Below are 15,372 nucleotides of genomic sequence, written 5' to 3'. Positions count from 1 at the left end.
AGCCTGGTATGGCTGTCTCCTGAGAGGCCCTGCCAGAGACTTACAAATACAAAGATGGATGCTCGCAGCCAACCATTGAACTGATCGCAGGGTCCCCAATAGAGGAGTTAGAGAAAGGACTGAAGGAGTTGAAGGGGATTGCAACTCCACAGGAAGAATAACAATATTAAGCAGCCAGTCACCCAATAGCTCCCAGGGACTAAGTCATCAACCAAGGAGTACACATGGCTTCAGCTGTATATGTTTCAGAGATGGCCTTGTCATGCATCAATGGGAGGAGAGGTCCTTGGTCCTATGAAGGCTTGATAGATGCCCCAGTGTAGGGGAAGGAGGGGAGGTGGGGGTAGGTGGGTCGGTGGAAGAACACCCTCATAGAAGCAGGGGGTGGGGGGAGGACGGGATGGGGGATATCAGGGGAGGGAGGGACCAGGAAAGGGGATAACATTTGAAATGTAAATAAAGAAAATATCCAATAAAAAGAAAAAAAAGTAGTATGTAGCCCTTCCTTGATAACATCGAACGTTTGAACATGGGCCAGATACAACTTTATTACAGAATTAATTAACTTCTGAGTGAGAGCTGGAGAGATGGCTCAATTTATAAAAAATTCATGAGGACCACAATTCAAGTCCTCAGCACTCTTATAGCTAAATACCAGGAGTAGCAACTCACCTACAATCCCAGCAATCAGGAGATGCAAACTGGCATTGCCCAAAGCAAACTTGATAGCTCAAGTAGCCAATGAGCTACAAAGTTTCAACTGAGAGACCCTGCCTCAATACATAAGGTGGACAAATTAAAGACTTGATGCCAACTACTGGCTTTTACATACAGCAACCTGCACACACATTTGCACAAGCACAGACACACACACAACTTTATGAATAATCCTGTAAAATCCATTAGAGCTGCATACTCAAGCACAACTTGTATTACATAATGCAAGTGACCAGCTTTGAAATACTTCAGTACAAAAAAGAAGGGAGAGCCAAACATAGGGGGATTAAATGTTGGTAATACGTCTCAGCAAACTTTTATTTACATTTATTAGGAAAAGGATTGTTTTTACCAATAGGTCCCCGAGTTCTGAAAAGATTGTGTTTGTAATGTACATGTTCTATTTCTTTTCAAATCAATGGAAAACAGCATTACTTGGTAAAATTTTATACTGGGATAAATATACATGAAATTATTACAATCATCCATCTAAAGCAATAAGTACATTCGTAGTGGGTAACAACTAGCACTGGGAATCACAACACAAAATGTCAGGCATAGTCATAACTACAACTCCAGCACGGGAGTGAAGGGTTGAGGGCAGAAAGCACCAGGAAGAACAAGCCTAGGTGCAGGATCAGTGAAGATTCTGTGTAAGATGGAGGGTAAGACGTTCAACAGCTTCCTCAGGCCTCTGCATATGGACTTACACATACCACAGGCACACATAGAATAAAAAGCACCCTGAAATATGTATTTTCCAGTCTACATCTTCACTTCCTTCAAAAGCCCACATACTAACTCAGCAGTTTTCTAACACAACCAAGATTAAGAGTGATCTCCTTCCTCCTCACATCAATTCATTTGTCAAAAGTAAACTGGGTTTTTAATATAATATCTTGCAGTGCCAATGGACACTTCAGTTAAGTAACTTGGCTCATTAACAAGACTGCAATCAGTTGTAGAAAGTCATTATGTCATTTAATACTATGCCTTGTACAAATCCCTTAAAAACTGATCTCAGAGACTTACCACTACATTAATGATACAAAGTTCTATTTAAAATAATTTGTACTTTTGTGTTCTTTGTTGGCTTATTTCTATCCCAAGAGTGTTACAAACCAGTTTATTTATATAAACATCACTCTGTGGAACCTTAAACTTGATAAATTATAAAATCTTGACGATTTCAAGATATGTAATTTTTTAAAAACCAGTATGATTGCTCAAAAACATCTAGTTGTGTCTCAGAGTCTTTTCCATACAATATTAAACACTCTTTAAAGTGCTAAGTGCCAAGAATTTCATGATATATTATCTGGATATACTCACCTATAATCTTGATAATGCACACTTCCATAATAAAGACTGGAGGAGGCTAGAAGTGGGCACCAGACCCTGCACTGGAGTTACAGAGGGTGAGAACAGCACTAAGTGTTCTGAACCATGAAGTCATCTCTCCAGCACCCAACACTGGCTCCTTCTAGATAGAACTGGAACTCATCACACTACAACTTACTAAACTTTCCCTTTTTACAGAGTAATAAAATGACTCTGAGTCCCATACCACTAGAATTCCTCCTCTTCATCCAAAACTGAAAAGAATAGTAGTATTTCTCTGGTTTGGAGGCTGCCTGTTATTTTGGCCAGGGAGGGTGACTGACTATATAGCTAACCTTGCCCAGAACTATTCTGGTTTGTGCAGTTTTATTTGTTTCTTGTCTTATTGCAGTGATAAACACCATGACCATAACAATTTGGGGGGGAGGGGGTACTTTAGCTTACAGCTTTTACGTAACAATATTCCCCAGCTGAAAGAAGTCCAGGCAAGAATTCAAGCAGAGCAAGAACCTGGAGGGAAGAGCTGATGCAGAGGCCAAGGAGGACTGCTCTTTACTTGGCTTGCTTAGCTTACTTTCCTACAGTATACAGTAGCAGCACACATGGGTGGCATCATTCAGAGATGGGCTGCCCGGAAGCAATTGAGTCAAGAAAATGGTCCGCAGGTATGCTTATTTCAATAAGAATGGTCCCACAGGAGGCTGGAGAGATGGCTCAGTGATTAATAGCACAGCCTGCTCTTCCAGAAGTCCTGAGTTCAATTCCCAGCAACCACATGGTGGCTCACAACCATCTGTAATGGGATCTGATGCCCTCCTCTGGTGTGTCTGAACATAGCAACAATGTACTCATAAACATAAAATAAACAAATCTTTTTTTAAAAAAAAAAAAAAGGTCCCACACATTCCTGTTGTAATGCTTTGCCCTCATTTACAGGAACTATTTAGGACTAATTAGAGGTGTGGCAATGTTTAGAGTAGGTGTGGCCTTGTTAGAGGAGGTGTGTCACTATGGTTAAGATAAGATTAAGCTTTGAAGTTTCAAAAACCCAAGCTGAGACCAGTTAGAGTCCACCTCTCCCCCTCTCCAACTCTGCTCTGATCAGGCTATTAGTTCCTACACCAGTGCCCACTGTAAGCCCAGTTTTTGTTCTTTCTTTTTCTTTTTTTTTTTTTTTAATTTATTTATTTTCTGTATGTAAGTACATTGTAGCTATCTTCAGACACACCAGGAGAGAGCATCAGATCCCATTACAGATGGTTGTGAGCCACCTTGTGGTTGCTGGGAATTGAACTCAGGACATCTGGAAAAGCAGTGGGTGCTCTTAACCGCTGAGCCATATCACCAGCCCCCAGTTTTTGTTCTTACCCAAGAATACCATTAAGTTATTCACATTTAGTCCCAAAATGTCTGCTTATAGTTATTTTATCTTTGGGTAACTAACAAATTCATTTTTACTTTGAAACAGATCTCAGGTGGCCAAAGCTGACCTTGAACTTCTGATCCTCTTGCCGGGCGTGGTGGCACACGCCTTTAATCCCAGCACTCGGGAGGCAGAGGCAGGCGGATTTCTGAGTTCGAGGCCAGCCTGGGCTACAGAGTGAGTTCCAGGACAGCCACGACTACACAGAGAAACCCTGTCTCGAAAAACAAAAAACAAAAAACAAAAAACAAAAAACAAAAAAAAAAAAGATCCTCTTGTCTCTACCTCTGGAGCACAAGGAAGGATTACAGGGATGAATCACCATGTGAAATGCTCACTTTTTATTATGCTGCCCTATTTTAAATAAAGCTTTCAGTTGAAACACTGAAGGTGACAGGAGCCCTTGCCCAGCACACAGAAGCTCCAGGGTTTAATTCCAAACACCAGCAAAACAAAAAATATTGGCCAACGTGTCTTAAAAAAACTTACAAAGATTCTTAAGGTTTAATTGAAAGGTTGCAACTTTTTCTAGTACACAGTATTTATTATATGACTTAACACAGTTACACTATTATCACTTAAGAAATAGTACAATTGGGCATGGCAACACAGCTCAGTGGTAAAGGCACTAGAGGCTCACTAAGCCTTATGTCCTGATGAGTTTGCTCCCTGACGCCACATAAGAGAATTCCTGACGATTTTACCATGACATTCAACACCACCACCACACACACACACAAACCAATGTATAAAAAAGTGGAAGGAAGGAAGGAAGGACAAAGGGAGGGAGGGGCAGAAAGAGAGAGAGAGAGAGAGAGAGAGAGAGAGAGAGAGAGATTAGTTCAACTTTTGTAGACTGAACTGTGGGCTCCCAGAGTTTATACATGGAAACCTTAACCACAAAGTGACTGTATTTGTAATTGCTTTTATAGATGCAATTAAAATTCTTAAAGAAACCCCTAAGTTAACAGACATGGTCGTCATACAGTATCATGTTGCATAGCTGGAATGCACCTCCAGAAAAGGCTTTCGGAGCAACAAAGCTTACCTTGATCTTAGACAGAACTATCTAGAATTTTGAAAATAAAAAAATTTCTGTTTAAGTCACCTAGTCTATTGTATCTTGTTATAACTCTAAAAGGCAAACACATAAGGCAAACACATAACCTTCAAGGAAAAATATATTTGAAACATTCCGCTTACCTTGAAATACATATCTCTCTAACTTGCTGAGGTGTCAAAGCAAAAATAAAAAACTTCTCTTGAAACCGCTGAATACTGCTTTGAACTGAGGAGGGAAAAAGATGTATTCAGTAACAAAGAAGCACCTGCAATAACGAGCTAAGCCCTGAAATGTTAAAGGGTAAATGTAATTAATACTCTAAAACTCCAGGATTGTATGAAAATGTATTCATCTACAATCTTGAGTATAGTTATCCAAATGAGCTTAATTTTAAATAATCATTCAGTATTCTAAAATATGAACTATACTGTGATATCAGAATATAATAAACCATTCAAGACAACATTCACTCTGGCTATCTCCTGAGTGTCAAACACAGCCTTCAGAGCAGGCCGCCCATGAAATGCATGTTTTCTCAGGGCTGGAGAGATGGCTCAGGGCTAACAGCACTGGCAGCTCTTTCAGATGACCCAGACTCAATATCCAATACCACATGGCAGTTCACCACTCTCTTTAACTCCAGTTTCAGTTCTGACACCTTCACACAGATATACCAATGGATATAAAATAAATAACAATAAATAAAAATTTTAAAAGTACATGTTCATACATGTGGTGGTGCACACCTTTAATCCCAGCACTCGGGAGGCAGAGGCAGGCGGATTTCTGAGTTTGAGGCCAGCCTGGTCTACAAAGTGAGTTCCAGGACAGCCAGGGCTACAGAGAGAAACCCTGTCTCGAAAAACCAAACCAAAACAAACAAACAAACAAACAAACAAAAAAAACCATGTTCTTAGCATCTTTGTTATTTTAGTGCTTTATATTTAAAAACTCAGAGCACACAAAAGTCCGAAAATTTCAAAACTTTGGGTAAATTTGCTAAGTAGTAATTATAACCTAGTTATAAAGAATTAATTATCTGGTAAAGTTATCCTGCTAAACTATATTATTAAAGGCTAAAATGTATTGAAAACATCATGAAGAACTGTAACACATTAATACTGATGTTCTAATGCTCATTATAGGCATTGTGGCACAAGCCTGTAATCTTAGCTCTCAAAAGGGTGAGGCAAGGGGATCATGAGTTCAAAGCCAGCCTGGACTGTACAATGAGCTTAATGCTACAGAGATCTTGTCTCATAAATAATAGCCTACAGACAGACAGAGAGGGAGAATAGACCATAAAGTACTGCAACTTCACCCAAGAGCAAAGCCAAAATAACTCCTTTATATTACTGCTACAACTATCCAAGATCAAGAACAAGATGACAGCTAAGTGTCTAACATCAAAAAGCTCGTTGTCAGTCACATCAAATCAAGAAAAGTATTTACTCCTTGAGTAAAAAGCATGGGCACTTTACTATGGGACATAGAACAAAGTAAGTTCCCCAGTCCTGGGCTCCTGCTTGTCCTTTCTTCTCTTCCGCCTGTGTGGCTTCCTCTTTCCTCTGTCAAAAACTAAGTTCACCCTGTAACTGTCAACCATAATACAACAGCCCATATTGTGAGATTACAAGGGACACAAAGTGGCTGGGCTATATCAAGCGCAGCACTAAGAGGACTGGCACAAGACCCTAGACCCAATCTCTAGCACAAACCACGAAACCAAGTGAATAAGCATTGTTTTCAATCCTACCTGACAGCATGAGTACTGTGTTTCTCTAGCCATAAATCTGAAAATATCTAACACAAGTACAGAGTGCCCCAAAAAGAACAAGGTTAAAAAATGAGGAACACACACACACAAATAAATTGACATAAAACTTCTAAATCTTTCTCAATTAATATGGTAACACTTTTCTCTACTTTTTATGACAATTAACACACGTGAAAGCTTTGACAACAAAAGAATTTTTAGTTTTGGTGGTCTGCATTTAAGTCTTTGGGAGGGAGGGAGGGAGGGGAGAGGGGAAAGGAGGGAAAATGAAGGGTCTGAAAAGACGGCTCAGGAGTTAAGAGGGCTTTTTGCTCCTACAGAGGACCAAAGTTCAACTTTTAACACCTACATCAGATGGCTGGCAACCACCTGTAACTCCAGCTCCACAAAGTCTAACATCTTCTGACTTTAATGATATCAACATGCACTCAAAAAAATTTAAAATCTGGGTCAGGCATGTCAGTACACATTTTCAGTTACAGCACTCAGAAGGCAGAAGCAGGCAGATCTCTGTGAGTTCAAGGCAAGCCTGGAAAACATAGTGCTACCAAGTCAGCCAAGGCTACATAGTAAGACCTTGTCTTAAAATAATTAAGTAAAATAAATGAAGTATTTCAAGGAAAAAAGCTATAGTCTGATACATACCTATTGTCACCTACTTGACAATAATTAAACTGGCTTGGTAAAATACTTAGGTAAAAAGCTGTCATTTTAACATGTCTTGTTAATTTTTTGTTTAAAGTATAGAATAGAGCTTATTCAGGGCATGGGGAGGGGAGTTAAGAGAGTAGTAGAGGCAAAGAAAGGGAGAGAGAAGGAGAGAGTAGAGACGTAGAGGCCGGCCATGGCCATGGATTAAGGGGGGAGAGCCCAAGAGAGCAAGAGAGAAGCAAGTGGCTTACTACAAGGTCAATATAAACTTTTTTAAAGGTTTAATTTATGTATATAAATTTAAAATGTAAAGGGTTTTTTTTTTAAGATTTATTTATTTATTATATGTAAGTACACTGTAGCTGTCTTCAGACACTCCAGAAGAGGGCATCAGATTTCGTTACGGGTGAGCCACCATGTGGTTGCTGGGATTTGAACTATGCACCTTCGGAAGAGCAGTCGGCACTCTTAACCACTGAGCCATCTCGCCAGTCCCATATGTAAAGTTTTTAAAAATGGAAAGTTGATAGGTAGATTTGTGGCTCAGTTTAGCCAACCTGGTAAGTCATAAAATTAGCATTGAGTGAACTAATGTATTACACTGCATCATCTAAGACTGTGATTGGAGCCAGGTAGTGGTGGCTCGAACGCCTTTAATCCCAGCACTTGGGAGGCAGAGACAGGTGGATTTCTAAGTTTGAGGCCAGCCTCGACTACAGAGTGAGTTCCAGGACAGCCAGGGCTACACAGGGAAACCCTGTCTCAAAAACCGGAAGAAAAAAAAAAAAAAAAAAAAAAAGGAAACCCTGTTTCAAAAAACCAAAAAGACTGTGCTTGGTTTCCGTCCCCATCAATCACTGCAATGCCATCTACGAATACTTTCCTTATATTCCTTATTACGTTGTATCTCTAAATCAAAAGTAAGGCAGCTAGGGAACAGAGATGGGGACATCCTCCGAAAATTCAAAGAAATAGAAGTGTAAAGTAACCCAATTCAAAACTGGGCAAATGATTTGTAAAGACTTTTCTCTAAACAATATATATAATGGCTAATGATCACATGAAAAAGCAATCAATATAATTCATAATTAGAAAACTCCAATTCAATATTACTTTATACCCACTGGGTTGGCTACTATCCAAAATAAAGCACTACCCCCAAAACCAGAACATTTTGGCATGGGTGTATAAAAATTCTCATGCAAAACTGTGTACTGTTCATAGCAATATAAGATATTGCAGCTGTTGTGGTAAATAATATGGTAGTTGCTTTAAAACTTAAAAACAATCATATGATCCAACAATTTCACTTTTGATAAAGAGATATTTACATTAATGTTCAAGAAGTATTATTCACAACGGCTAAAATGTGAAAGCAACCAATTGTCTAAAAACAGACACATGGAGCCGGGAGTGGTGGCACACGCCTTCAATACCAGCGCTCGGGAGGCAGAGTCAGGCAGATCTCTGAGTTCGAGGCCAGCCTGGACTACAGAGTGAGTTCCAGGACAGCTAGGGCTACACAGAGAAACCCTGTCTGGTTAAAAAAAAAAAAAAAACAAAAAACAAAAAACAGACACATGGATAAGCAAAAGGCAAAAATACATAATAATTTTCAATAGTTTTAAGAAGGGAAAGAAGTAATATGTACTATGCCAAGACAAGTATGGAGGATATTATGTTAGCTGTAAAACAAGCCAAATAGCAAAAAAGCTGTATTCTGTGATTTATTTATCTGAGGTACTTAGCAGAGTAAATATCAGAGACAGAAAGTAGAACTGTGGTTGCCAGAAGCTAGGGGAGAAGAAATGGGGAATTATAGTTTTATGGGCTCAGAGTTTCAGTTTTGACAAGATGAAAGGAAACAGAGATAGACTGGTGATGAGAGTCTCTAGACAGTTTGATGTTAGAGACATTTTATGACAGTAAAAATGAAACTGGGGGAAAATAAATATATTTCAAGGGGATATTAAAGCTTAAAATTTTTATAAAACTGTACACAGGCTCATTTATATACAATTGGTGACAGGAGAAATAAAGCCATTTTATACTATCAAACTAGTTCAATTTTGATTATTTGGTTAACAACCAACAGATATCATTATAATAATAATCACCACTGCAAAAGCTAACTGAAGAGGTCAGAGAATTGAGATTTCTTATATCTGAAAATCAGTGAGTTTAAGTCAGACTTACAAAGAGGAAGATAGCTACCACAAAGTGGAATTACCAGAAGTCCTTTCCTTGACTTCAGTATCCTCTGTCTTTCACATTGAGTGTGTGCCTAAAACCTTCTTCCCTGTCCCTGATACCATTCTGACAGTGCTCTGCTCACTGTCTATTTTCTCTGCAAAGTTCCTGTGAGAGAGAACGAGTGTGGAGTCAATCATCGTCAGCACCCCTTCCATGCCCACTCCTCTGCTACTGTGTCCCACATCTGAGTAAGCTAGCTCTAAATTCTATTCTGCAGTCTTCCATTTGCAATGGCCTTAGCCCTTTTTCTAGCAAACCTGTACTTCTCTATTCAGTTCTTCACTAGTTGGCCTTACAATTATATACTACAATTTCAACTTCTATGATTAACTAGAGCTCTCTCTTGACATAAATTCCAACAATCCCAAGTATTCATATTTGACAACCCAAGCTCCCTCAAGTCTCTATAAGAAAGCATAATTGAATTCTTCATTAATTAGGCTGATATAACATCTGAGCACAATTTATAGTTCTTAATCATAACCCCACTCTCTGTTGTTACTCCCTGCTCCCTTTGCAGTTCTAGGGATCAAATTCAGTTTCAGGCCTCACACATGCTAGGGGAGGCCTTGAACACTGAGCCCAGTTTTCACACCCTCTCTCAAGTGCCCTGCTATATACCCGAGGCTGACTTTGAAGTCTCCATACTTCTGCCTCAGCTTCCCAAGTGATAGATATGTGCACTATGCCCAGCTTCGTTTTCTTCTTTGTTCCTATTAAAAAGACTTAACTACATTAACATACTCCCTAAAGGCATCTCATTTCTTCCCTACAAATAGAACACATGGCCACCTCCAAATTAATAATCACTTATTATCTTATTTAATTAAACTGTTTGCTTGAATTTATTCAAATACTTAAAACAGTCTATTGTAATGGATATAACGAGTCAGCATATCACTTTATACCAGTCTGATCATACTCAGGAGCTTACCAAGCATATCCTAATACAAAGGACTTAAGGACATGAAAAGAATAAAACATTAACTCTGTTATCGTTGAGATTAGCAAGAATTACAAAACCAGTAATACAATGTTCATGAAGATGCTGGCAAAACAATACAATCATATGCTGAAGAATATAAATTGGTGCAATGAATTCAACTTCACTGAATGTCGAAATAGCTCTTTGTTCCAACTTTTCAGCTAGGCATTTATCTTTCAAAAATATGTGCAGTTCTTCAAAACTACAAGTAAAGATGCTCACAGATGACATATATATCATATATGTATATAGGACTGTAGAAATGGTGCCTGACATTTGATATAACAAAATATTCTAAGTGAGCGAAAAGTGAGAATGTACATGAGAATACTGGCATAGTGCCAAGGCAACACACTATCATCTAAGACACGTAATACACTTCCAAAGAACACTACAATAGACTCTCCTAGTGCGACTCTCTTTAGGACAGCACTCACAACTATCTCCAACAGAAAGATCACACAGTGCCCCTGCAACTACAAGTCTTTTCAAATGGAGAAGAGGAAAAAACAAAACAAAGCAGGCACCATACATATAGGGAGATAGCTAACTTTGAAATATCTCTGGCTGAACTAGAAATGGGATCTTCCTGTGTGTTTCTGATGTCTATAAGCTGAGAACAGGGGGAAATTTTTTTAAAAAATTAAAAAAGTATCTATAAAAAAACAATGACCGGGCGTGGTGGCGCACGCCTTTAATCCCAGCACTCGGGAGGCAGAGGCAGGCGGATTTCTGAGTTTGAGGCCAGCCTGGTCTACAAAGTGAGTTCCAGGACAGCCACGACTACACAGAGAAACCCTGTCTCGAAAAATCAAAAAAAAAACAATGACAAGTAAGAACCCTTTCAGTTCTAAGGGTAGCTATAAAGCAGGCTATATGCATTACTAGCGTGGCCGTCTCAATTAATTCATGAGCAAGTTCTAGGACAGCCAGGGCATACAGAGACCCTGTTTCAAAACAAACAAACAAAAAATGCCAAATAACAACACTCAAAAAACAGAGGCATGCAGTTCTCTGGGGGCTCAAGGCCAGCCTGGTTATACAGAGAATCCTTGTCTCAAAACAAAGCAAAAATCTATTTTCCTTTAGTCCTGCTGAAATTCATACAAGAAAAACTACAAGGACGTTAAAGAAAGAACATTTCTGTTTCTTTTTTTCTTTCTTTTTTTTTTTTTTTTTTTGATTTTTTTTTGTTGTTGTTGTTTTGTTTTGTTGGGTTTTTTTTCAAGACAGAGTTTCTCTGTAGCCCTGGCTGACCTGGAACTCACTCTGTTGACCAGGCTGGCCTCAAATTCAGAAATCTGCATGCCTCTGCCTCCCAAGTGCTGGTATTAAAGATGTGAGCCACCACTGCCAGGCATAACTGGCTTTTTATGCCTCTCCCCATACCCGTCACACAGACACAATTCTTACAAATTAGAAAAACTAAAGATACTCAAATGATAGAACATTTTAAAATTAAATTTGTTATGTCTATCACAATTTTTTACTCATACATTTAATGTTTAGCAGTAATACCTAAAGTTTGTTAAGTTTTTTTTGTTTTGTTTTGTTTTGTTTTGTTGTCTTGTTTTGCTTTTGAGACAAAGTCTTCCTATACAACCCTTGATGGCCCAGTATTACGTAGCCCAGTTAGACGCAGATTCTCAGCAACCCCCTTGCTCAGTTTCCCAAGTCCTAGCACTATAGGCATAAGTCCAATGGGCACGAGTCACACCATGCATGACGTTAAATCGTCTGTGTGTGCACCCACATTCACCTGCCAATGCAGGCAGGAGCATGTAAGTTAGATCACACTCTGTGTGTGTGTGTGTGTGTGTGTGTGTGTGTGTGTGTGTGTGACTCCCGCACTAAACTTGAAGGGATTTTCTGACTCTACTTCCCACCTCCCTGTAAGAACCCTGAGATTACACAGTCTGGGTTACCCAAGTCTGGGTCTACACAGGTTCTAGACAGTCATACTCTCAGGTCTTCGGCTTGCTGCATTTTTATACATTAAAACATTTCCCTAGCCCCTTAATTTTTGTGGGCTGGGGTTTGGGGCTGTTTCTTTTGCTTTTGAAATAAGGACTCAATACATAATCCAGGTCAGCCTCAAGTTTACTAGGCAGTCCAGGCTGACCTCCCTATGATACCCTTGCTAAGCCCACAGATCTCTTGAATTACTGCACACCACACCTGGCTATCAATTTCTTTGGTACATTAATCTGTGGGGGCATGCATGCTATGGTACATGTGTGCAAGAGCAGAGAGTCTGCTCCAGGAACAGGTTTTCCCCCTGTTCTTGTACACTGATTTAGGATTATCATGTTTGGCAGCAAACATCTTTTTTTGGTTTTTCAAGACAGGGTTTCTCTGTATAGCCCTGGCTGTCCTGGAACTCACTCTGTAGACCAGGCTGGCTTCAAACTCAGAAATCCGCCTGCCTCTACTGGGATTAAAGGCGTGCGCCACCACGCCCAGCTGCAAACATCTTTATTACCCTCTGAGCCATCTTGCCAATCCTGGCTTTCAATGTTAAGATATTAATAACAAATCACTAGTAGCTGAAGGTTATTTTATTTGCTTCTAAAAAAAATTTTAATTAAAAAGTAATTTCTCTTAATACTCACCTAAACTCGTGGGCTTGATGAGAACATCAAGGACGTCATAGAAGGGCAGGTTTTTTAACTGCACGTCAGGATGGACAGGAGGAATGGGAGGAGATGGCTGCTGCATCTCAAAGGTGGGCTTAGTGTCTTGCAGCAGCACAGAGCCAACAGGAGATGATGGTGAATGAGGTGTAATTGAAGTAGAAGGCAACGAGTGGATTCCAGCCACAGCCAAGTCAGGTTCTACGGGTGATGAACTACCATCCAAGCTGAAAACCGATGATTTGATTGTGGAAAGGTCAGAAAGTCCTTCAAGTGTCCGTGGGTATCGGCGTCTATATAATTCTCGAATTTTAATCTGAACCGCAGGGCTGCAGCCACTCTTCAATAAATGCAACGCCCTCATCAGGAGGTCATGCTTGCGCCCACTTTTATTCCGTCCAGCAAAGCCCAGTAACACTTGTAACTCAGAAACCCTAAAACTAGAAACCATATTCTAAAAAGGGAGAGGGAAAAAGATAAGTTATTGTCAAGTATGTTTTTTAAAAATCTTACCTAAAATATTGTAAAATCAGATTTTTTCTGATGGTAATATTACACATACCACAACACATAGACTATAATATTCAGAAACTATCTTCTCTTGGAACTTCCATTTCAGTTATGTTATTAAATCAAATTTTGCTCTCTTCTTCATTTTAGAAACTAGTCTTGGTTCTTATATTAACCACTTTACTGTCAGATTATGCTAATATAAATCCATATTTGCTTCTTCACTACGAACTCTTTAATGAAAATGTTCTTTTCAAAACTAAGACTTCCTAATATACAACACAGCATGCTACAAAATTGTCACTAATTAAACAAGTTGAACTTTTATGTAACAATTTAACTTCTAGTGAAATCTACAAAATCTTAGAAAATTTACAAAATCTTAGTGAAATCTACAAAATCCAACTCTACCTGTGATCTAAAGCCAATGCATTTTTAACCCCAACTCAAGCATTAAGGAACAATAATTTTTTAAAGATACTTAAAAATATTAAGACTGGGGCTGGAGAGATGGCTCAGTGGTTAAGAGCACTGACTGCTCTTCCAGAGGTCCTGAGTTCAATTCCTGCAACCACATGGTGGCTCACAACCATCTGTAACAGGATTCGATGCCCTCTTCTGGTGTGTCTGAAGACAGTTACAGTGTACTTACATAAAACAAATGAATAAATCTTTAAAAAAAAATATTAAGACTAAGAATTACATATATCCTATATTCAACAGTTCAACTTCAAAAATGATAAACAATGTAGTTTAGTATTCACATGAGTGTAAGAGCTCTACACAGTAAGGAACACGGCTGTCACTGTCCTTAAAAAATTAAGATTCTCTCATGCCACTCTTCCTAATTTGTACTTAATACGCAATTCCTGCTCTACATATCTCATTTGCCTAGTTTATAACATCTAGTAAGTTTTTTCAATTTCGAACAAAAGAGGTAAACAACATAGGTGAGATTTTACCTATGCCACATGAGAATCATCTGCCAAGAGGAAAGAAGAGCTATGGAGTCACCCATCCAGAACCTGCTCTCAGAAGACCTCCTCCTCTCTGTGACTGGGGCTTCCCTGGCCTATCTCATCAGTTAGGCATGTGGCAGCCAGAACTTCTTTCCTGTAAGACTAACGGTCTTTCACTCCAGGGGGAAAAAAGATTTAGGGAGACATACTGTATGTCTATACTGTACTATACTATACTATACATACTATAAACTAAAAAGAAGATGTATGGGCTTTGACATAGAATGTGGAGTCACAGGATTCTGAATTGTCAGAGACAGTATTTACACTGGAGATTCTGAAGATAGTGGTGTAAAGGTCAAGGACACCCAGTGAGTGGGAAACCTGGGACCCAAAATCTATATACAGATGAGAGGCCAGACCTTGCCACCAAGACTCAGAGCCCTGGGTTCTTAGAGATGGCTCAGTAGTTAAAAACACTGACTGTTCTTCCAGAGGATCAGGGTTTAATTCCCAGCACTCATATCAAGCAGCTCATAAGAGATCTCTCTTTTGATTTCTATAAAACACTTGCACTGGCAGGCATGTGCCCACACGCATATCTGCGTAGTTAAAAATAAGGGTTTTTTTTTTTTTTTTTTTAAAACAAATGCTACATTTTTTTTCTAAACTCAGCTTTCTAACCAAGTTTCATGCAGTTAAGCCATCAGAGGCCTCAAGGGATAAGGCTAACCTGCTGTAACAACAGGGCAAGAGCGAATTTTGGTTATTTTCCTTCACCAATAGTTGATGACTGTATCTGTAGTATCATCTTTTAAACTGTTGTTTGTTATTATTCCCATTCTACTTCACTGACTCCAAAGTCTGGCTTTCAGTATATCTTTAACTTCTACTAGCTCTACACAGAGGAATTTCTCTACAAAAAAATGTTAGTATGATTTTTCTTTTAAAGATACACAGAGCTAGGGGTATCTCAATAGCAAGGTTTAAGTCTTATTCACAAGGCCATAGCCTCAATCCCCAATTTTAAATTAAAAAAAAAAAAAAAAAAAAAAAAAAA

General features: G+C 39.0%; 1 protein-coding gene across 7 annotated transcripts in view; it reads right to left on the bottom strand.

Moving 5' to 3' along the window:
- Pias2 (protein inhibitor of activated STAT 2) overlaps positions 1-15,372 on the bottom strand; it is an 84,209-nt gene that overhangs the window by 43,621 nt on the left and 25,216 nt on the right. For all 7 annotated transcript variants that reach the window (XM_029471728.1, XM_021150174.1, XM_021150179.2 and 4 more), the window contains exons 2-3: positions 12,823-13,297; positions 4,685-4,769 (exon numbers count right to left, since the gene is read on the bottom strand). In XM_029471728.1, the coding sequence (XP_029327588.1) occupies positions 4,685-4,769; positions 12,823-13,297 (560 nt within the window). The remainder of the gene's footprint in view (positions 1-4,684; positions 4,770-12,822; positions 13,298-15,372) is intronic.

The sequence above is a fragment of the Mus caroli genome, chromosome 18 (genome assembly GCF_900094665.2).
Source record: "Mus caroli chromosome 18, CAROLI_EIJ_v1.1, whole genome shotgun sequence".
Taxonomy (NCBI): Eukaryota; Metazoa; Chordata; class Mammalia; order Rodentia; family Muridae; genus Mus; species Mus caroli.
The sequence above is the reverse complement of the archived record's forward strand: the minus strand, read 5'-3'. Positions and strand labels throughout refer to the sequence as shown.